Genomic DNA, 25,909 nt, shown 5'->3' on the forward strand with positions numbered 1-25,909 from the left:
TCAGATCGCTTTGCTTGACATGTTCTTAGGGATGATCCAATGTGATATATTCATATTATGATGACATCTTCAATTGTGTATTTTTGCAGCTATTTTAAGCTACTTTTTTTCAATAATGTTATATCATAGTATCTTCAATGTACATAGCAAGTTTCATCAACTTTGGTCAAGTCAATTCAGATATATATATCTAATTAGGAAAGTTTATTAAATATGCAAATAAGTATTTGGCTGAAGTAAAAATGCTTAATGACTTTCAAAAATATTAGATCATAGTATCTTTTATAATGTACATAGCAAGTTTCATCAATTTTGGTCAAGTCAATTCAAATAAATATCCCTAATTTCTAAAGTTCATTAAATATGCAAATTAAGAGTTTGATGAAGTACAAATGCGTAATGACTTTCAATAATGTTAAATCATAGTATCTTCAATATACATAACAAGTTTGTCATCTTTTATGTCACCCCTTAATATCTTTCACAGCTGATTTATCTTGCTGTGATCAACATTTGTAGCGAGTCTCATCAAATTGTGTGCAGTCGTTGTCAATATATATCAGTTTTTTCTAAAATCATTAATTATGCAAATGAGCAAAAGTAAGCAAGCCACACCCACCAAAAACTAATCAGTTCTTGCCATTTGCATACTGAATCTATGTGTCGGATTTGATTCTGATCTGATGAGCCGTTTTTGAGATTTTGAATACACAGACAGACAGACAGACATACAGACAGACATCGCTGCGGCATATGCTCAAGTGTGTCAACACGTAAGCAAAAAATTACCTACCATATACAAATTTTGGGGTTTCCCAACACTTTGAGCATAAAATTTATCTAATAACATCTTTCGGGACTTGAAACCAAATTACAAAGCTATCAAACAAGGGACTTTATACCAAATTACAAAGCTTCCAAACAAGTAATTTTGAGAACAAGTTTTCTTGACCTAGAATGACAATATTGTCTTAAAGATACAATTTTTTATATTTCAGGATAATTTCCACATATCTAACTATTGTCATCTTTGTACGTCTGTGTACCAAATATTAAAGCTGTCTGTCCAGGGGTTTTAAAAAGGAAACACTGTTTAGGATTTTTTGACCAAAAATGACAAATTGCTCAAAAATAGTAATTGTCCCAATTTTGTCATAATTTCAACAAATTAGAAGAGTAACACCCTTGCAAAGAGACAACCCAAATTTGAGAGCAATTGGGCCGGCAGTTTCAGAGAAGAAGAAGTTTTACTGAAAATGAGAAAAATCACAAAAAAAATTCAGCAAAAATACAAAATTAAGGATATCTTCACAAAATTCATAAAACTGTATAAGGTTAACCTAAGGTACTTGCACACAAATTTTCAAAGCAATCAAAACAGCGGTTCTCGAGATATTAATTCTTGACCATTTTCACATTTTGTAAGCTCATTTGCATAATTTTGGCAATGCAGACTTCATTTGAACAAAATCCCATCAATAGCCCAGGATGCATCCACACACCAAATATCAAGCTGAAACGTGCAGCAGTTTGCGTGTTTTTGATGTTGACGGACATACTGTACGTACATACCTTCATACATACATACATACATACACACATACATACAGACGCCATCGACTTCAGTCTATACGATAAACTCACATTTATATAACCAAATGTGACCTAAAATTTGCCCCCAAAAATAAAACTTACAGATTTCACCATAATTTCAATATATTATATATTAAAACAAGTCATCGTTGATGACACAGTCCCCACTTGTTAATAATGGGTACTTCGATTACATGTCCTCAGAGAGGATAGAGTCCTCTTCATTAATTAGGTCTGTGATAAAAATACTTTGATACAGATGGCGCTCAATGGCCAAGAATGAGTTCCATGGTGATGAAAACATAAAACCAATGTAGGCCACCATCCTAAAGTTCATAAAATGAGTCAACTAGGAATTAATCAACAGGATGTTGCAAAACATTTTTGCATACAATTCTAACACTTAACAGATTATCACTGGTACCATATTTCATAAAGTTTGATGCAGTATTTACAACACTATGAGATCAACATCTGTATCAAGTTTCATCACATTTGACGTTGTATTAATTTGTGGCTATATCACCCTAATTAGGAAAGTTCATTACTTATGCAATTACAAATTAATTAAAATGACACTGATAAATGTCTTTTTCAATGTTAAAGCAATGTAAGCTTAACATCGGTTAACATCTGTATAAAGTTTCATGAATTTGATGCAGTACATTTCTTGACATATCAGCCTACTTACGAAACTTCAATAATTGACATGTTACTGCTACATGACGTGAAACAAATTGACGAGCATATGTATGAAATAGGTCAATGTCAACTTTGAATGATACTGGTGGAAATATGTCTGAGTTATGGCTCTGTACATGAAAACATCGTAATAAAATGGCTGCCTAGCAACCATATTGGATCGTATCACATAAAAAATCGATGTACATATGTATGACATAGGTCAATGTCCTTGTACCAACTTTGAATAAAATCAGTTGAGATATGCCTGAGTTATGCCTCTGTATATGAAAAAATCGTAACAAAATGACCACACAGCAGCCATATTGGATCGTATCACAAAACAAATTGACGTGCATATCTATGACATTGGTCAATGTCCTTGTACCAACTTTGAATAAAATCGGTTGAGATATGCCTGAGTTATGCCTCTGTATATGAAAAAATTGTAATAAAATGGCCGCCTAGCGGCCATATTGGATTGTATCACAAAACAAATCGACGTGCATATCTATGAAATTGGTCAATGTCCTTGTAGCAATGTTGAATAAAATCGGTTGAAACATGTCTGAGTTGTGGCTCTGTACATGAAAAAATCATAATAAAATGGCCGCCTGGCGGCCATATTGGATCGTATCACAAAAAAAATTGACGTGCATATCTATGACATTGGTCAATGTCTTTTACCAACTTTGAATAAAATCACTTGAAACATGTCAGAGTTACGGCTCTGTACATGAAAAAATCACAATAAAATGGCCGCCTGGCGGCCATATTGGATCGTATCACAAAGAAAATTGACGTGCATATCTATGACATTGGTCAATGTCCTTGTACCAACTTTGAATAAAATTGGTTGAAACATGTCTGAGTTATGGCTCTGTACATGAAAAAATCGTAATAAAATGGCCGCCTGGCGGCCATATTGGATCGTATCCCAAAACAAATCGACGTGCATCTGTATGACATATGAAGTAATCCTTGTACCAAGTTTGAATGAAATCGCTTCTTGCATCTCTGAGATATCTGTGTGAACGGACGGACGCACGCACACACGCACGCACGCACGCACGCACGCACGCACGGACATGACCAAACCTATAAGTCCCCCCGGACGGTGTCCGTGGGGACTAATAATCCCTTGGAACCTGTATACCAAATATCAAAGCTATCAACTTGCAAATTTTGAGAAACAATTTTTATGACCAAAAATTGCCTTAAAAATGCAAATTTGCATATTTCTGCAAAATTTGAACAAATCTATAATAGATCATTCCTTGGGACCTATGTACCAAATATCAAAGCAATCTGACTAGTACTTTTGAAGAAGATTTTTAAAGATTTTTTACCAAAAATGACAAAAATTGTCTCAAAAATACTAATATGCAAATTTCACCAAGATTTGAACTAATCTAACTGAAGTCATCCTAAATAAACTGCACATTAACTTTCAAAGCAATCGGACAAGCGGTTTAAGAGATGATTTTTTTACCAAAAAAAGCAAAAAATGCCCAACAAACAAAAATATACAAATTTCACCACGATTTGAACAACCTTAAGTAAGGTCACCCTAAGTGAACTGCATATAAAATTTTAAAGCAATTGGACTTGCGGTTTCAGAGGAGAAGGCAATTGTTGACGGACAACAGACGACGACGATGGAAAATCAACCTATTTGATAATCTCCGTGTTGCTGACAGCAGAGCTAAAAACATAGGGCCAAAGTCCCTGAAGCTACTATAGACATGGATACAAAATTAAGTATTTCCTGACTGTATGAAATTATATCACTAAGGTCATCCTAGGGACATGTAAATCAAATATTAAAGCTGTCTGACCAGCAGTTTTGAAAAAGAAGCGACTCAACAGTTTACAGAGCTCTGCTGTGTTATGTAGAGAATAACCTTTGTGACACATGTATTGATGAAGAAGGTGGATATCTTTGATAGCTCATTTCAGGATGGCCTGACCAACAAAAAATGGAAAAAAATTCCGTAAAAATACAGATTTGTATATTTTATCAGACTATATTAGTCTATAATAACAAATAAACGAGAGTTAATTACATTCTAATTAAAGTAAACAAGACTTGCTTAAATCAATATTTACGTCAATCATAAAAAAACAGCATATCTGTCAGGTTATAAAGAATCTTGAGCTGGTTATCTTTTAATATCAGTATTTTCATCCTACTAACCAAGCACATTTTAACTTTCAAATTACGTTGTAAGTAAGTTCTGTTGAATAAGTTGAGACTGTACGTACTAAGAGAAAGCACACTGAAGAGACAAATGTTTGAAACTTAAGAAGTTCAAGGTCATCAAAAGAATTATAAGGAATCATGTTACAATTTCATTGCACTGGTTAAACAGATTGCATAATTGCTATAAATAGCACATGAGGAATCTTACAGCCCAGCTTTACCATAAAAACCCTATCACTTTGACCACTCTTTTAATTGACCACTCTATTTTTTTCCTCAAAAAGTAATCTTATTTTATCCTTACCAAGTCAACCATAAATGGAAATTAGAACTTTCTCTGTCTCTATTTATTTGACCACCCTATCATGACAAACTATTATGAGCAATTTCTTTTAGATAACATAAATGGTGGTTCAGAATATATCAAAGTTGGGATTCAGGAAAGTTGCCTTTACATGTTTTAATCCTCCAAGATGGTAAGCACTTCACTATGAACTGTCAAAAAAGTTGAACTTTCTGATAATTCCACACTAAAATTATTTTGGTTTTGATGAATTCCTAATTAATTCAATTATTTAAAATCATATTAATTATTTTATTCTGGGTGAATTGATAGGGTTTATACAGTACAAGAATTACATACAATGTAAGTCAAATTTTGACCAAAAATGACAAAATTCCTTAAAAATACACATTTGCATATTTCATCACAATTTGAACAAATCTAAGTTGGGTTATCCCTAGGGACCTGTATACCAAATAACAAAGCTGTCTGACCAGCGGTTTAGAAGAAGAAGATTTTTTACCAAAAATGCCTTTTTTGGCATTAATTTGCCTATTTTCATCAATATCAAAAAATCAAAAAAAAAAGTTTCTCAAAATCATATTTTTCATCTACACAACAAATATCAAATCAATAAGTACTGCGGTTCTCAAGATATTTGAGTGGACGGACGCCTCACAAACGGACATACATACATACATACATACATACATACATACATACATACATACATACATACATACATACATACATACATACAGACTGACGACGGACGGATACCCATCCCAATAGCTTCTATAGACTATAGTCTATAGTAGCTAAAAATAGCATCAATGACACTTTGCTCACATTTGGTTACATGTGGCAAGCCAGAATGAGTGTAAACATGATATTCAACACGCTTCTATTTACCTTAGCTTGTGATATTCATTGTCAAGTGCATTTGAACAAATTTTGATATACCGTATGTCCATTGAAGGATGAAATGGTTGGCAGCTTGCAACTGTTAATCACATACACTTATACAACACCATGCAACCTAGGCTTGTACATCATACCTAGTGATAAAATCAGCCATACCAAACTAAACGTGTCTCTTATAACATTGTGATGCATAAAATTAATCATATGTAGGCAATATTTGGTCTCTCTATGGTCTATAGTTGCACAATCGAAGACTAAGGTAAGATGTAATAATAGGCATTTCTCACCTTCCACTGTTACTGAAGCTGCCACACCTACATGATAATGGTATGTCCCAAACTAGTTGCCACCAAGTTAAACAAGCATTGCAGTGACATAGACAAATGAGGAAATTTCCAAATACAAACATAGAGAGAAACCTGAAGCATCAAACCAGGGATTTGTGTAGAAGCCATTACTAGACTTACACAGACAAGCAATTCCATAAATATACAATATGACAATGGAAAAAATCCTTTCAAATCAAAGTTGGAACATTTTTTCCACATAAAATTGTCATATTTACATCCACAGTTGTGAGAGTTTGTAAATAATAACCTGACATTGTTGGATTAAGCACCAAAGTTCACTGACTATACAGATGACACTTATATTGTCCTGCATCTTGAAAATGAAAGACTGGTTGTATACAAGATCTGTACACCATAACTTCTTTTAGATTCACTCATAGCCACTCCCATGCAACACTTTTTGTACAATATGGTATGTTAGCTGCCTTGCAAAGATAACCTGACCAATGTTTATTCACAAAGTTTTCACTTTTGTTGCTCAGTAGCTTTTTAGTAACCCTGACTTCATTTGAACAAATACTAATTTACAGTTGAGCATGTACATGTATCTACCACAAATACACATGTAAAATGTGCAGCAATTCTCAATCTTTTGCATTTGGACCATGGACGACTTCAAGAATATCATATTTGGCATTTAAAAAACATAGGGCCAAAGTCCCTGTAGCTACTATAGACATGGATACAAAATTAATGTTTCCTGACTGTATGAAATGATCTCACTAAGGTCATCCTAGGGACATGTAAATCAAATATTAAAGCGGTCTGACCAGCGGATTTGAAAACAAGTCATCGTTGATGACACAGTCCCCACTTGTTAATGGGTACTTTGATTACAGGTCCTCAGAGAGGATAGAGTCCTCTTCATTAGGTCTGTGATAAAAATACTTTTGAATGAATTCGCTTGATACATGTCTGAGTTGTAGTTCAGGACATGAAAAAATCGTAATAAAATGGCCACGCGGTGGCCATATTGGATCATATCACAAAACAAATAAATGTGCATATGTATGACATAGGTTAATGTCCTTGTAGCAAATTTGATTAAAATTGGTTGAGATATGCCTGAGTTATGGCTTGTACATGAAAAAATCATAACAAAATGGCCGTACAGCAGCCATATTGGATCGTATCACAAAACAAATTAATGTGCATATGTATGACATTGGTCAATCTCCTTGTATCAACTTTGAATAAATTCGCTTGATACATGTCTGAGTTATGGTTCTAGACATGAAAAAATCGTAATAAAATGGTCACACGGCGGCCATATTGGATCATATCACAAAACAAATCAATGTGCATGTGCATGACATAGGTCAATGTCCTTGTACCAAGTTTGAATAAAATCGGTTGAGTTACGCCTGAGTTATGGCTCTGTACATGAAAAAATCGTAACAAAATGGCCGCACAGCGACCATATTGGATCGTATCACAAAACAAATTGATGTGCATAGCTATGACATAGGTCAATGTCCTTGTACCAACTTTGAATAAAATCGGTTGAAACATGCCTGAGTTATGGCTCTGTACATGAAAAAATCGTAATAAAATGGCCGCCTGGCAGCCATATTGGATCGTATCACAAAACAAATCAACGTGCATCTGTATGACATATGAATTAATCCTTGTACCAAGTTTGAATGAAATCGCTCCAGGCATCTCTGAGATATCTGCGTGAACGGACGGACGGACGCACGCACGCACGCACGCACGCACACACGCACGGACATGACCAAACCTATAAGTCCCCCCGGACGGTGTCCGTGGGGACTAAAAACAAGCGACTCAACAGTTGACAGAGCTCTGCTGTGTTATGTAGAGAATAACCTTTTGTGACACATGTATTGATGAAGAAGGTGGATATCTTTGATAGCTCATTTCAGGATGGCCTGACCAAAAAGGGAAAAAAATTCCGTAAAAATACAGATTTGCATATTTCATGAGACTATATTAGTCTATAAAGTATAATAGCAAATAAACGAGAGTTAATTACATTCTAATTAAAGTAAACAAGACTTGCTTAAATCAAGATTTACGTCATAAAAAAACAGCATATCTGTCAGGTTATAAAGAATCTTGAGCAGGTTATCTTTATTTTCATCCTATTAACCAAGCATATTTTAACTTTCAAATTAACATTGTAAGTAAGTTCTGTTGAATAAGTTGACTGAAGAGACAAATGTTTGTAACTTAAGAAGTTCAAGGTCATCAAAAGCATTATAAGGAATCATGTTACACTTTCATTGCACTGTTTACACAGATTGCATAATTGCTATAAATAGCACATGAGGAATCTTACAGCCCAGCTTTACCATAAAAACCCTATCACTTTGACCACTCTTTTAATTGACCACTCTATTTTTTTCCTCAAAAAGTAATCTTATTTTATCCTTCCCAAGTCAACCATAAATGGAAATTAGAACTTTCTCTATCTCTATTTATTTGACCACCCTATCATGACAAACTATTATGAGCAATTTCTTTTAGATAACATAAATGGTGGTTCAGAATATCAAAGTTGGGATTCAGGAAAGTTGCCTTTACATGTTTTAATCCTCCAAGATGGTAAGCATTTCACTATGAACTGTCAAAAAAAGTTGAACTTTCTGATAATTCCACACTAAAATTATTTGGCTTTGATGATTTCCTAATTAATTCAATTATTAAAATCATATTCATTATTTTATTCTGGGTGAATTGATAGGGTTTATACAGTACAAGAATTACATACAATGTAAGTCAAATTTTGACCAAAAATGACAAAATTCCTTAAAAATACACATTTGCATATTTCATCACAATTTGAACAAATCTAAGTTGGGTTATCCCTAGGGACCTGTATACCAAATAACAAAGCTGTCTGACCAGCGGTTATGAAGAAGAAGATTTTTTACCAAAAACACCTTTTTTGGCATTAATTTGCCTATTTTCAACAATATCAAAAAATTAAAAAAAGTAGTTTCTCAAAATCATATTTTTCATCTACACAACAAATATCAAATCAGTAAGTACTGTGGTTCTCAAGATATTTGAGTGGACGGACGCCTCACAAACGGACATACATACATACATACATACATACATACATACAGACTGACGCCGGACGCCGGACGGATACCCATCCCAATAGCTTCTATAGACTATAGTCTATAGTAGCTAAAAAATTAAACATGCAAAACATGGTACCCCTAAAACTTCTTTTAAACACAACATATAGATAGCGCCATGCTAATTTTTTTGTAAAACAGTGAGTCAGCTACAATGCAAACTTCTGTCTTCCAATTTGCTCATATATACTTATACAAATTTCATCAATATTTCGATACATGGTAATCAAATGATCCTTGGAACTTTAAATCCAAATTTGATACCTGGTATCTGATATGTGACTCTCGAAAACAAGACTTTTGACAAAAAGTCAGTAAAAACTTCAAAAATATTTATATACGAATTTTATGCTTCTCAATCAAACTATCACATACATTGTTCCTCCTACCATACATACCAAATAATAAAGTAATCACTCTCTTATCAATAAATTGCAGATTATGAAAAATCATGTTTTTCTTCTCATTCTTTTGTCAACGCCCATAAGATTCCATTAGATTATAGATAACCATCTAAACATTCTGAAGCTGGCCACATTTAAGGTTCCAAGACAAGAAATTTGACCTTTTTAATCTAACAATTCTCTAACGGTTAATAAGCTCTGAACCCCTGTAAAGTATACATTTTCTGAAAGCCTAGATAAAGCGGAACATTTCGGTAACCACAGTGTCACCATTGTTTTCGTAACTATCACGTGACATGGTAATTTGCATAACCTTTCAAAAAACGGTTTTCCCTATGTTTTGTCTCAATACTTCAAAATATCTGACTCAAACTTGTTGAAATGCAAGCTGTCACAACGCTCTTCCAAAGTGTGTCTAAGATTTTTTATATCTTGCTTAGTTTTTTTGCAGCACAATTTTAAAGAAATCAACTACGGTTAAATTCACTGCTCTGGAAGTTTTTCTGGCATAAAAACTGTTTAAGAAGGTTTAAAAAAATTCTGAGACACACTTTTGAAGACCCTTAGGACAGCTTGCACTTACACAAATTTCAGCCGCATATCTAAAAGCATTGAAACAAAACATGGGGAAAACCGAATTTTAAAAGGTTATGCAAATTACCTGTCTCGTGATAGTTATGTAAACAATGGTGACACTGTGGTAACCAAAATGTTTCCCTATATCTAGGCTTTCCGAAAATATACAATTTGCGGGGGTTCTGAGCTTATTAAACACTAGAGAATTGTTGGATTAAAATGGTCAATTTCTTGTCTTGGAACCTTAATATGGAATTAATTCAGTTATGAGCTCCACAAACTTGGTCTACAGAAAGACTGGTGAATGGATGGACATACAGACAGACTGACATATAATACACAGACTGGCTGTTATGACATTGGCTTTTTAGTGTGCTTTGGCCCACAAAGAGTGATAAATATATAACAAACAGCTGGATGTAATGATAAAATAGTTATATATGCAGGCACTCAGGGTGAATATTATACATCAATTTGATTAGTTTCTTGTCCTCTTTCTACTTAGTATGTGATAATGTCTGAGACAACCAACACGCAAGACAGTTATGTGTTGGCAAATACAGGCAAACAGCTAGCTTGTCTTGATTTTCATGCAACCAATGTTTACATTTTGCTAATACACCAGATACACAGAGAGATTTCAACATACAACGATTAACTCAGAAACCCTACACGGAAAAGTAAACATTGCTCTCTTCCAGTGCAACTGGTGCATCCACTTTTGGAATAACTTATAAAACCAATATGTCACAAGGGTGATGGCACTGAGATCACATTAAGAATTTTAACTGTGGTGAACTTGACTATTCCTTTCAAATCCTGACCTAACTTGAAATCTTCGACTGAGATGCAGTGCATTGTAAAATGTGTGCACAAAGACATTGGGGTGGACCATTTGATATCCTTGGGGGGTCTGAAGATTGATGAGGTAGCATAATTTTCTACCTGATCCACTGTTCATTTTTTTTTCCACTCTCCCACCTTTTCTTTTAGTCAAGCCTTTTCTGGCAGATTCGTTTTTCTTTGACATTTGCTTGGAATCTATTTTTTTTCTGAAAATCTTCCAGATCCCCCCCTCAGGATATCAAAGGTCCACCCTTTGGTATCAACAATGTTTATTTAAAGAGATACAATGACAGGAAGTGTAAGAAATATTTATAACCCTGATAATTCAAACATTGAAAAAAGTTTGGAATATGTACGTTGGAAACCAAACCTGCTACATCACCTTCAGCTGTGCTTTCTAATGATTCTTTTACCACATTTTAACACCAAATACAATTTACCACATGAAATGCTCACAAGATCACCATATTATGTATTCTTAGTTCCTGTAGGTATAAAATCACCAAAAATCAGAAAATCTTTTCACAAATCTTTATTAATTTTGTTCATATCAACACAACCTGAAAAAGTCATGGAATCAATACTGTGGGTAATTTCTGTAAGTTTTTTCCATCAAAAAATTAGGAAGCTTCATAAAAATAGGAACTTGAAGACGTTTCTCTAAAAATTTAAAACAAGCGACCCGGCAGATGATAGAGCTATGTAGAGAATAGCTTTTTGCGACACGTGTTGATAAAGAAGGAAATCTTTGACAGCCCACTTCAGGTCAGCCAGACCAAAATGGCAAATATAGCTGCAAAAATATGTAATTGAAGAAGATATAATTCGAAAATATTAAATTAAGATCATACATAGGAAAATTTCGACTCAATATCAAAGCTATTAAAAAAGATTTTGTGAAACAAATTTTTTTACCAAAATAGCAAAAATTACCCCCAAAATACAAAATTGCAGATCTCATCCTGATTTCAATATATCATATTAAGATAAACATTAGAAACCTGTATACCAAATATCAAAGATATCGAATGAACAGTTTTTGAGAAATACAATTTTTGACCAAAAATGAAAAAATTGCCCAAAAAATACAAAGTTGCAAATTTCATAGGAATTTGAATATATCTCATTTTGATCAACCTTATGAACCTGAATACCAAATACCAAAGGCATCAGATGAGTAGTTTTTGGAGGAAAAAAATTTTTGACCAAAAATAGGGAAAATTGCCCCAAAATTACATGTCAAATACTAAAAATTCACTACAAGTTTTACAAACTTGACTGAGGTCATCCTGAGGAACATGGATATCAACTTTCAAACCAATCGGACAAGCTGTTTCAGAAAAAAAGTTTTTTTTACTAAAATCTGGAAAAAATTACCCAAAAATACAAACACGCAAATATCATCCTCAGTTATACACACCTAATTAAGAATACCTAAAGGAACCTACATACCAAGTTTCAACCGAATCTCACCAACGGTTACTGAGTTTTACCAGTTTGCAGGATTTTTCCTTTTTTTACCTCATTTGCATATTTTGACACTGACATGTTCATTTGAACAAATTCACATCTCCACCCCTAGGTGCACCTGTACACCAAATACTAAGCTGGTAGCTGCTGTGGTTTAGGAGTTTTTGATCTAGACAGACTAACAGACATACATACATACGTACATACATACATACATACATACACACAGACGACATGTTAATGAGATGCAAATGAAATGATTCATCTTATACTATTAGCTCTCTTTGATATACCAAATGAGAGCTAAAAACAGTTTCTCAAATCATATTTTTCACCCACACAACAAATATCAAATCAGTAAGTACTGCGGTTCTCAAGATATTTAAGTGAACGGACGCCTCACAAATGGACATACATACATACATACATACATACATACATACATACAGACTGACGACGGACGCTGAACGGATAACCATCCCAATAGCTTCTACAGACTATAGTCTATAGTAGCTAAAAATGCCCTAAAAATACAAATATGCAAATTTCACCACGATTTGAACAAACTCAAGTGAGGTTACCCCAAGTGAACTGCATATAAAATTTCAAAGCAATCAGACTTGAGGTTTTAGAGGAGAAGGCAATTGTTGACGGATGACGGACAACGACGGATGACGTCGGAAAATCAACGTATTTGATAAGCTCCGCGTCACTGACAGCGGAGCTAAAAATGGGGCTAGTTTTAACTTCGGCACTTTATAGTGTTTTTGCCAGACTGCGCATTTTGAGCCACTGTCTGCCATGACAAAGTTAAAGGCAGTGCAAAAATCAACACAGCAAGCAAAGACGTTCATACGACAGTGCACCGTGACCAAGGCGCACAGTGTAGTGACATTTAGATTCGCTGTTGTTTATAGTTATAATATCCCCTTGGAAAAAGACAAAATATCAGCTGTCATTCAGCTTTGGTAATGTGCACAAAATGGGGTGTATGCATCACAAAGAACAGCCATGACATAGTTCTGGTTTAATCTCCATGAATGCTAATCAGGCCTGGAAGCTAATGATCCAATGAAAATTTCCTTATTTTCTTTCCCAATGTCATGAATTCGACAATAAAACAAGTCACCATTCATTACTGTAGGATCAATTTGCAGATTTTAAAATGATCTCAACACAAGAGAGGCTAGTTTTGGCACTGTAAGTCAGTGGGACGCTTTGTTTTGACTTGTATTTTCCGAGAACTCCAAGTCAAACACTTGGCCAGTACGTTTAATTTCTATGACATTAATTACACAAACTGATCTAAACCTTTTTGCACCTTTTGCTTATCAAACAAACAGAGTTTATCCAAGCGTTTGAGTGATGGTTGGTTCAAATCACCAACAGTCATTGATTCCCCACAACCAACGCTAGAATTTCCTAAAACATTGTCTTCCAGTTGCATTGGAATTTGAATATAACCACAGTTGACCGCCTGGCAGTCTGTCTGCATTTTTGCGGCTGGAAAAAACTAAAAGTGGCATTTTCTGGAGCATGTGCTAGTGTGTTGCCTGTTTGGTGTCTACTTAGACAATGAATGCCACCATAGCTTTGCAACCTTTTAAAGGGAGGCTCTGCCATTAAGACAGATCTAATGGACATTTTTCATTTTAATTCCTGAAGCTTACATCATTATCTTACCTGTTAAATCACGGTCAGTTAGACCATTCAGCAAGCAGTATGTGGAGCGTAACATGATAGGAATTTTACCAATAAATGTTTTCTGGTGTTGTGTTTCCTGAGCCTCTTCTCCTTCCTTAAACACAGTCTTTGTGATATCCACATAAAGAGGGGCCGAATATCTGCAGTAAAAAAGTGTTGTAAAATATTTTAAACACACTTCGTTCACACATAGGGCTCTACATAAACTGAAACAAGTCACCGTAAATGACACAGTCCACTCTCTGCGCTCTCCCCCCCTCTTACGACTGGACACTCTCTGTAACATTCCTGAGCAGCATTAGAAATTTGTTGTGACCAAGCAGATTTTGTCAAGAAATTTAGAGGAAGTTTTGAGGTCGATGTCACACTAATGCAGCTACCGAAATGCATGATCAAAAGTTAGCACATGACTCCCCCTATTTCCTGTTATGTCAACAACAGGAGACAAAATATTGTAATTACCTGCAGTATGGTATCCGCGATGATGCAAACACCCTGCCAAGCAACGATCATGATTTAACATTCTTTAAATCAATCTTGTGAGTTAAACTAGGTATTCCAACACTCACTTAGCAACATTAGGAAACTTGGAGTACTTGATGAATCATGCATTTTTGACATGTAAAAAAATGTACTCACATGTAAAATAAATAAATAAAAATTGAAGGAAACATGAGTACTTTCTTTACTTTTTAAACAGAAATATATTACCTTTTCACCTAAAAAAAAATATAGAGTGACTTTGAAAACGGCGGAAATTCAAATGGCCGCCTACCGCGTTGCAACGAGCTCAAAACAGCCCGAACGACAAAAAATGTTTTTTCGATTTCAACAGCCAATCGCATCGCATTGTGATGTCAGATCTTTGTGCAATCAGTCTAGAATTGAGGACCAGGATTCGACCTCTTTTTGGTGCTAGTTTTGTCAAAATCGGCCAACATCTTCACTTTCAAAATCTTATTTGAAAATTTCAATCGATTTTCTCGAAATCCTAATGTTTAGATAAAAAAACCAAACTGGTACTTAAAATTCGACCTTTTTTTGGTGCTAGTTTTGTCAAAATCGGCCAACATCATCACTTTCAAAATCTTATTTGAAAATTTCAATCGATTTTCTCGAAATCCTAATGTCTAGATAAAAAAACCAAACTGGTACTTAAAAAAGCTCATTTTCCAGAGTGTTTTGGGACGTAAATTTCATTTTTCTGTGGTCAAAAACGGTGCAGCGATCGGGTGAATTGTATCATGATGTCACCCATGACCCTGGGCTGCGATGTGATGAGCGCAGTAATCAAATATTCAGTGCGTCATCAGTGAGTGACCGGTAGTTTCGCCGTTGAGTGAACGAAGTTTGACACGAACAGTGTTTTAATCACACTTTCAACTGTCATAAAATGACAAACCTTTGTTTTTAATAGAGATATTCGATGTTTGGAACAAAAATCATGATTAAATGTGTTGGATTTCTTGGTCTTACTCCAGTCTCTTAGCCGACTGATGGCAGATTGTCCATGCAGCCGACATGAACATGAACTGTCTGATACCGGCTGCCAAATACTATGAAAAATAGTAAAGAATGAGCTACAAAATCACGATCAGTTTCAAGTTGTTTTAAGGTAGAATAAGTCTTTGCCTTTATATAAAATACTATAAAAATAGTAGAAAGTGGGCAACCATCTAAAAGTTAGTCGAGGAGACCTTAACCGCATATCATTAGCATCTCATTGTCGGCTGCATGGACTGTGTGCCCGACTGATGACACACGCGGAACATCGGCACAAGCTCTGGTTGCTGAAGAGTCCGGGCACGGTGATGGTTATGAGAGTACATCAAAAACCCGGACCAAAAATGATCAGTGGAAGTTTAAATTTCAGTGAATTTTCGGCCTTGACATTGCTGAATATATTCTATTTTAGAAACTTTTGTAGTTGTCACTTTTGGAAACCAAGGGCAGATGATTGAGCTTGGTTTTCTCTGGGTCAGCAGTTATTTTCTCAAAAATGAGAATGGTGTGCTAAAAATATTCTCATTTTGAGAAAAATATTCTCATGCAATAATTACCGTAGACTTATTTCCTCCTTAATAATTAGGCCATCCCAGTACCCCTAAATTTCACTGTATTTCTTGAATTCATCATAATTGATACACTCAATTGAAGCAAATAATACATTCATAAATTTGAACTTATGAAGTCCAATGACTTTATTTACAGTGGAGATACTGAAATGTAGGACAGAAAGTAACAATGTGAACCTGTATTTTTCAACATTTTGTTCTGTGCAGAAATGACAATAAAATACCAGGTATTAAGGCAAAAAAAATTAAGTTTCTTTCTCATCCTTGGTTGCTTACAAAAATGATGCGGTGACGTGCTTTTTTATATCATATTCAGGGGGGTTTTTGTTAGCTTTGCTATTTATGTAAGGTGGTTCGTACACACATTGACCTTTGTTGCACCATAGTACCAAGTGCTGTGCTGGGTGGACGGACAATGGATAGTAGAAGCGAGACTGTCAATGATTGTACAAGTGACGCATCAAAAGATGATAATTCATATAAAACAAGTCATCGTTGATGACACAGTCCCCACTTGTTAATGGGTACTTTAACCCTTTAGCAGCAGCGCCCTCTATTATCGATCATATATTATCAAAATTAAGTGTACGTCAGCTTTCCCGCTGTTCCTATAGCCGTTTTGAGGATGAATGAGCTGATTCAGCCATATATGGCATGGGTTTACCCTAATAAGGCAATATTCGTATGAATTATGTCATTTTTTTCCGAATAAATATGAGCTGAGGCTCTCTGAAGTTGGCGTGGGTTATCATGTATACGATCTTGAGTGTAGACCTCCAATGCAGATTTCTGCGTAACCTAAATAATTGGCATAGTTCGAAATTTTTTGTAAATCACGGTCACAATGAGCGACACCGACGACAGTAGAGACTACACCAGCACAAGTTCGCCCGAGGAATCTGAATCTGACGATGGTTTTGAGCAGAATGATGAACGAAGGTGAGTTTCAGTGATTTATTGCCGCAGCGTATTGAATTGAACGTGAAAAAATTCAAATTGACGGATTCACGTACCGACGTAACGGACATTTTGGAAAAAACTGCATTTGCAGTTGGAAAGAAAAATAAATGTCGAATTCTAAAACCGCACGTTGTTTGAAAATATTATGATCTCATTATTTTTGGCAACTTTTATTGGCGTTTTGTCATTTTTGTGTGATTATGCGAAGTTTTCAAGGCCGTTACTATTGACAGTTCGCAGGTCAGCGTAGCAGAAAGGTCAATTTGTGTGACGCCATTTTGTGTTCAGTGTCGCATTGGCAAGTGATTCCACTTTTGAGAGCACATGAACTGTGATCAGCCTGTTCATTATAATTTACCGTTTTGAAGGATATTTTACTGTTTGGAGTATTTAGTGAGCAAGGTATGTTTTTTTAAATCCACTTTTACGTCTGCCCGCCATACCACAGGCGAGGTACATGTACATACGTGATGACGTAATTTTTAAACAACGTGAGCACATGGCGATCCGTCATCACATTGGGATTTGAAGGTCACTGACAAAATGTATTGTGTTTGGCAGCTAATTGCTATTTTTGAGTCGTTTCGTTCAAATTTCAGAGAAACAGTCGTCTGCGTTGTAAGTTTTTACTAGTTACCGGCAAATTCCAGACTGGTGCGGGTTGTATCGGTACTCGATCAATGAACAGCAAACCCGTAAGTTGTACCGCTGTTTACAAATTGAAATAAAAGACCCGAGAATCCCAATAGGCGATTACAGAAATTCACTGTGGGGCAGATATTCGCATAATAATAGAACACAAAATTGTGTATCACTATCAGTTTGATGTTGCAGTGTTCGATATCATCCATTTTATTTCTTTTCTGATCATTTCTTTCCTAATCTTTTCAAATTTCCAGAGTGTATCTAGGATATGGACATCCCGACCGTGGTCCACCCCTAATGCCTTCAGATTTAGACCTGAGTCTGTGGGTATCAATTTACGACGGCTTACCCGACAGGGTATAAATCATCTCACACGTGCTGTTGATTTTTTTTAAGTTATTCTTTACGTTTGAATTGATGGGCCAGATTTGTGAGTACACAAATATATATGCTCATCACCATGTGCAAACCCGGCCAAGTTATGGGGAACCTGATGGAAGCTGGACTGACCTTACACCTGATGAATTGTACAAGTTTATCGGCCTTTTAATTTTCATGGGAATCGTTCGCCTACCAAACTATGACTCGTACTGGAGCACTCAATCATTGTACAGTGGCTGCTGGGCAAGAGCATTCATTCCATCTCGCCAATGATTTAAAGCAATCATGGCTTTCTTGAAAACAAGTCACCCAGACAGAGAAAATCCGAGAGACAGACTAACTAAAGTTGATGAACTAATCACCCATATGAAACAAATATGTAAACGGTATTTTCAGCCAGGGCGGAATGTTTCTGTAGATGAGCGTATGGTAGCAGCAAAAGGTAGGGTGCCCATGAGGCAGTTTATGAGGGACAAGTCAAAGTGATTTGGAATCAAATTGTGGGTCCTTGCTGATGCAGCAACGGGTTACACTTTCGAATTTGATATTTACCTTTGGGAAGAGGGGGACACATAATTCAAGAAATGGGTTGGGCTATGATATGGTTATGAGACTTTGCAGGGATTTATATAACAATGGATATCACATTTATTTTAACAACTTCTTTAAATCTCCTATATTATAACATGATTTGCGGGAACAGGGTCTTCTTGCCTGCGGGACGATCACAAAAAATCGACGGGGGTTTCCAGCATGTATGAAAGATGTTAGGTGGGAGAGCGCTGTGGAAAGGGGTTCCACGCGATGGTTCAAGGATGAGCATAATACTCTTACATTGCAATGGAAAGACAATAAGGCCTTTGTATCATGTCAACCATTCATACAGATACTGATCATGTCATTGTACAGAGGCGGGCAAAATCACGAGAAGGGGTATTTCAGAGAATAGATGTAAATCAACCAATTGCAATCAGGGACTACAACAAATATATGGGGGGTGTTGATTTATCAGATCAGCTGATAGGTACATATACAGTTTCCCACAAATGCTCTAAATGGTGGAAGAAATTATTTTTCATTTTATTGACATAGCTGTAGTGAATTATTTTATTTTATTTGAGCAGTTTGGTAGGGAATTCCCAGAAGTTGATGGTTTGCATCGACCTCATAGATATGGCCAGCTTGAGTTTAGGGAGGAGCAAGCTAGGCAGCTGGGGGGACTTGACAAGAACACTGAAAATCCTCTAGTAACTAACAATAACATAAATAATAATAATGAAGAAAATATGCATTTGCCCCTCATTGATGAAACTGGGAGAAACTGCAGGCTTTGTTATGCTAATGAGGGAAGAGAAATTAAATGCCGTACAAAATGCTCTGTTTGTAATATTTATCTATGTCTAACAGCAGAGAGAAATTGTTTTCAACAGCATCACATAACCATGTAAAGAAATAATTCAAGGTACAGTAGCTGTAACTGTTGATTATTTTTTCACTATGTTAGTACTATTTATCAACTACAGTTTCTTATTCTGCTCTCTAAACCATGATGAAATGCCCAGTATTTACCTTGCCATCACAGCCTGTACATGTATAAGACTACATTGTTATTGTTGATGTGAATTTTGGTTCTGACTAAAATTCAGTTTTGGACAATAACAATACGCTTCACATGTACATTTGGTGTGTTGATAAACTGGATACTGGATGATTTATCTTGGTTTTAGGGAGTAGAACTGGAAACTGTAGTTGATACACAGAACAAGTCATCGTTGATGACACAGTCCCCACTTGTTAATGGGTACTTTGATTACATGTCCTCAGAGAGGATAGAGTCCTCTTCATTAATTAGGTCTGTGATAAAAATACTTTGATACAGATGACGCTCAATGGCCAAGAATGAGTTCCATGGTGATGAAAACATAAAACCAATGTAGGCCACCATCCTAAAGTTCAGAAAATGAGTCAACTAGGAATTAATCAACAGGATGTGCAAAACATTTGTGCACACAATTCTAACACTTGACAGATTATCACTGGTACCATATTTCATAAAGTTTGATGCAGTATTTACAACACTATGAGATCAACATCTGTATCAAGTTTCATCACATTTGACGTTGTATTAATTTGTGGCTATATCACCCTAATTAGGAAAGTTCATTACTTATGCAATTACAAATTAATTAAAATGACACTGATAAATGTCTTTTTCAATGTTAAAGCAATGTGAGCTTAACATCAGTTATCATCTGTATAAAGTTTCATGAATTGATGCAGTACATATTTCTTGACATATCAGCCTACTTACAAAACTTCAATAATTGACATGTTACTGCTACATGACGTGAAACAAATTGACGAGCATATGTATGAAATACTCGTAGGTCAATGTCCTTGTACCAACTTTGAATGATACTGGTGGAAATATGCCTGATTATGGCTCTGTACATTTGAAAATTGTAACAAAATCACCGCCATGCAGCAATATTTGATCTTACTGTTTCAAAACTCAACACGTATATGTATGACGTAAGTCAATGTACATGTACCAACTTTGAATAAGATCAGTTGAGACTTGCCAGAGTTATGGCTCTTGACATGAAACAACCATAACAAAATTGCTACCATGTGGCCATATTGGACCATCTCGTGAAACCAATCGACATACATAAATAAGTCAATGTCCTTGTACCAACTTTGAATAAATTCGCTTGATACATGTCTGAGTTATGGTTCCAGACATGAAAAATCGGAAAAAAATGGCCACAAAACAAATCATGTGCATATGTATGACATAGGTCACTGTCCTTGTACAATGATAAAATTGGTGAATAAAAAAAGTTGAGACATGCCCAAGTTTTGGCTAAGGACACGAAAAAATTGTAACAAAATGGCTGCCATCGAGGCATATTGGATCTTTTCATGAAACAATTGACATACATATGTATGACATAGGTTAATGTCCTTGTACCAACTTTGAATAAAATCGGTTGAGATATGCCTGAGAGTATTATGGCTCTGTACATGAAAAAGTCGTAACAAAATGGCCGCAAGGCAGCCATATTGGATCGTATCACATAACAAATTGACATGCATATGTATGACATTAGTCAATCTCCTTGTACCAACTTTGAATAAAATCGGTCGAAACATATCTGAGTTATGGCTCTGTACATGAAAACATCGTAATAAAATGGCTGCCTGGCGGCCATATTGGATCGTATCACATAACAAATTGACGTATATATGTATAACAAATTGACGTGCATATCTATGACATTGGTCAATGTCCTTGTACCAACGTTGAATAAAATCGGCTGAAACATGTCCGAGTTATGGCTCTGTACATGAAAAAATCGTAATAAAATGGCCGCCTGGCGGCCATATTGGATTGTATCACAAAACAAATTGACGTACATATCTATGACATTGGTCAATGTCCTTGTACCAAGTTTGAATAAAATCGGTCGAAACATATCTGAGTTATGGCTCTGTACATGAAAAAATCGTAATAAAATGGCTGCCTGGCGGCCATATTGGATCGTATCACATAACAAATTGACGTATATATGTATAACAAATTGACGTGCATATCTATGACATTGGTCAATGTCCTTGTACCAACGTTGAATAAAATCGGCTGAAACATGTCCGAGTTATGGCTCTGTACATGAAAAAATCGTAATAAAATGGCCGCCTGGCGGCCATATTGGATTGTATCACAAAACAAATTGACGTACATATCTATGACATTGGTCAATGTCCTTGTACCAAGTTTGAATAAAATCGGTTGAAACATGTCTGAGTTATGGCTCTGTACATGAAAAAATCGTAATAAAATGGCCGCCTGGCGGCCATATTGGATCATATCACAAAACAAATTGACGTGCATATCTATGACATTGGTCAATGTCCTTGTACCAAGTCTGAATAAAATCGGTTGAAACATGTCTGAGTTATGGCTCTGTACATAAAAAAATCGTAATAAAATGGCTGTCTGGCGGCCATATTGGATCGTATCACAAAACAAGTTGACGTGCATATCTATGACATTAGTCAATGTCCTTGTACCAACTTTGAATAAAATCGGTTGAAACATGTCTGAGATACGGCTCTATACATGAAAAAATCGTAATAAAATGGCCGCCTGGCGGCCATATTGGATTGTATCACAAAACAAATTGACGTGCATATCTATGACATTGGTCAATGTCCTTGTACCAAGTCTGAATAAAATCGGTTGAAACATGTCTGAGTTATGGCTCTGTACATGAAAAAATCGTCATAAAATGGCCGCCTGGCAGCCATATTGGATCGTATCACAAAACAAGTTGACGTGCATATCTATGACATTAGTCAATGTCCTTGTACCAACTTTGAATAAAATCGGTTGAAACATGTCTGAGATATGGCTCTATACATGAAAAAATCATAATAAAATGGCCGCCTGGCGGCCATATTGGATCGTATCACAAAACAAATTGACATGCATATGTATGACATTGGTCAATGTCCTTGTACCAACTTTGAATAAAATCGGTTGAAACATGTCTGAGTTATGGCTCTATACATGAAAAAATCGTAATAAAATGGCCGCCTGGCGGCCATATTGGATCGTATCACAAAACAAGTTGACGTGCATATCTATGACATTAGTCAATGTCCTTGTACCAACTTTGAATAAAATCGGTTGAAACATGTCTGAGATATGGCTCTATACATGAAAAAATCGTAATAAAATGGCCGCCTGGCGGCCATATTGGATCGTATCACAAAACAAATTGACATGCATATGTATGACATTAGTCAATGTCCTTGTACCAACTTTGAATAAAATTGGTTGAAACATGTCTGAGTTATGGCTCTATACATGAAAAAATCGCAATAAAATGGCCGCCTGGCGGCCATATTGGATCATATCACAAAACAAATTGACGTGCATATCTATGACATTGGTCAATGTCCTTGTACCAACTTTGAATAAAATCGGTTGAAACATGTCTGAGTTATGGCTCTGTACATGAAAAAATCGTAATAAAATGGCCGTCTGGCGGCCATATTGGATCGTATCACAAAACAAATAGACGTGCATCTGTATGTACCAAGTTTGAATGAAATCGCTTCTTGCATCTCTGAGATATCTGCGTGAACGGACGGACGGACGCACACACGCACGCACGCACGCACGGACGCACGCACGGACATGACCAAACCTATAAGGGGCGACGTCAAAAGTTCAATGTAGGATAAAAAACTTAATTCTCTTAGTTTCCCCCCAAACCCCCCCACCCCCCTAGAAACCTAATTGACTTATATTGAACCTGTTGCCAGGCTCTTTCTATGTAAAGCGAAGCTAAGGATCAGTCAATTTAGGGGTGAAATAAAGTAATGCATCGTTAAGGCCCCACTAGCTGTAACTTTTGAAATTTGTTGACCTCAAATTATCTACCTATTCTCTCCTTTCTGAAATCCACCCTCTGAAGAGATATGAACTTTTACTGCATTAGGAAACCATTCCTTTCAGAAACATTTGACATGTGAGTTAAAATTTTAACGGTCATTTTGATTTCCTGGTATTTTCAAAATTGGTAATATTAAAAAGGAATCAGAACATACAATGTCATAATTGAAAAAATTCACCCCTATGCATTACAATTTGGACTACTCTGTGCAGTTTATATGAAGATTTCAGTGCACATATGCATAGTATAAAGGGTTTTAGCTTTTCTGCATGGGGCTGTGATTTAATGTTTGGGCAAACATTTAATCGCAGTGTAATCTTTATCTTGTTCAAAATTGCATATATAGCCCCAGCAGGTTGTTAATAATAAGTGTGTAGCCCCGGCAGGTAGTTAATAATAAGTGTGTACACATACCTACATGACTACATTGTCACCAACTTATTTTAGTTTGAAAGTAAAATCATAAAAATAATGCTAAAAGATACAGCTAGTGGGGCTTAAGATTGGGAACACACTTTAACTTTGTGTTTCATCCAATGTAAATACAACATACTAACAACAAACTTAAAGTTTATCAGTGAATGAACAAGAACAACAACAACAATAAAGTTCAGGTTTCTCCTTCCGGAGGTATAAAATCTATCTCAACTGTCCTGGTGGTTGTAACAACTCAGTTCACACTGCTCCATTCAGGCGGACTACACATGCACCAGAAATGTGGCAAAATACAATTATAAATTCTGAGTGCAACCATAGACTGTAGAGAAACTACCGTTTATGGTGCAGCAGAAGCCAACAGCCTGCATTGTTTACACTAACTAGGCCAGGTGCAGCTATACACGTGTTAAAACAACTCCCTCCGCTGGCTTCAACACGAAAGTGTGCATTTCTGCTCTATTTTTTCAAAATATTCATTCCCCTGGCAATTTTTACCTTAAATCGATTTGTAGGATAGAAACTTTTTTAGGTCAAAACCCCCCACCCCCAAACTAAAAGAATTAAGTTTTTTATCCTTCATTGAACTTTTGACGTTGCCCCTAAGTCCCCCCGGACGGTGTCCGTGGGGACTAACAAACATAGTGAAAAAATCATCAAAAGTTACAGCTACTGTGCCTTTCAATCAATAATAAGAGACAATCAGATCAGGGGGTGATTCAGAAAGTACAATATAAATTTAAAAATGTGATTTTGCCCATCTCTGTACTTGCGTCCATGTTCAGATGTGCTGTAGGTGGTTGATGTGATACATATTATATATATTGATATAGTTTCAAACTTCATTGTATGATATGAGTCAAGCTGACTGACAAATCACAAAATATATTTGATATAATTTCAAACTTCATTGTATAATATGAGTTAAGCTGACTTACAAATCACAAAATATATTTTGATATAGTTTTAAACTTCGTTTTAAAACTCACCTGCTGTAATGCCCTACCTTTTGCTGCTGCTCATCTGTATAAGGTCATAGTTCATTAGATTGACATGATTTAGCCAGGCTGACTAACAAATCATAAAGGCAAAATTTATGAAATATATTTTGATATAACTTCAAACTTCATTGTACAATTCATCTGGTGTAAGGTCATAGTTCATCTGTTAGGATGTGATATGACTCAAGTTGACTTACACATGAGAGGTCATGGAATGAAATATATTTTGATATAACTTCAAACTTCATTGTACAATTCATCTGGTGTAAGGTCATAGTTCATCCGTCAGGATGTGACATGACTCAAGTTGACTTACAAATGAGAGGTCATGGAATGAAATATATTTTGATATAATTTCAAACTTCATTGTACAATTCATCTGGTGTAAGGTCATAGTTGATTTACAGAATGTGACATGACTCAAGTTGACTTTTGAAATTCTGTTTTTTTGAAATTCCAATTTACTGCTAGTTATATGGTCAGTTTTTATTTCATCAGTTCAAGGTAATATGTAAATAAAAGTCTAGGATAATTCATTTGTAGTATAGCAAACTGAGCAACATGAGCAATGTCTGCAACATGGCTGCAATATGGCTTTGTCTATTCTTTCTGACAAGTGTCTAAATTTGAGATAGAAATGTGGATGTAAAAAGTTACAGTTTTCTGAACCTTTAGCAAGATACTGATGTATGTGCTCTTATTTACCGTTATGTTCTCATTTGCATTTGTTATCATTTACATCATTATGTTTAAGTGTTCACTTTCAATTTTGAATAAGAATTTACATTTGTAGTATCAATATA

General features: G+C 35.6%; 1 protein-coding gene across 2 annotated transcripts in view; it reads right to left on the reverse strand.

Annotated features, from left to right (window-relative positions):
• The window catches only part of LOC139120881 (DNA-directed RNA polymerase II subunit RPB2), a 412,063-nt gene that overhangs the window by 323,372 nt on the left and 62,782 nt on the right, over positions 1–25,909 (reverse strand). For both annotated transcript variants that reach the window (XM_070685501.1, XM_070685502.1), the window contains exon 4: positions 14,124–14,284. In XM_070685501.1, the coding sequence (XP_070541602.1) occupies positions 14,124–14,284 (161 nt within the window). The remainder of the gene's footprint in view (positions 1–14,123; positions 14,285–25,909) is intronic.

The sequence above is a fragment of the Ptychodera flava genome, chromosome 20 (assembly GCF_041260155.1).
Source record: "Ptychodera flava strain L36383 chromosome 20, AS_Pfla_20210202, whole genome shotgun sequence".
NCBI lineage: Eukaryota > Metazoa > Hemichordata > Enteropneusta > Ptychoderidae > Ptychodera > Ptychodera flava.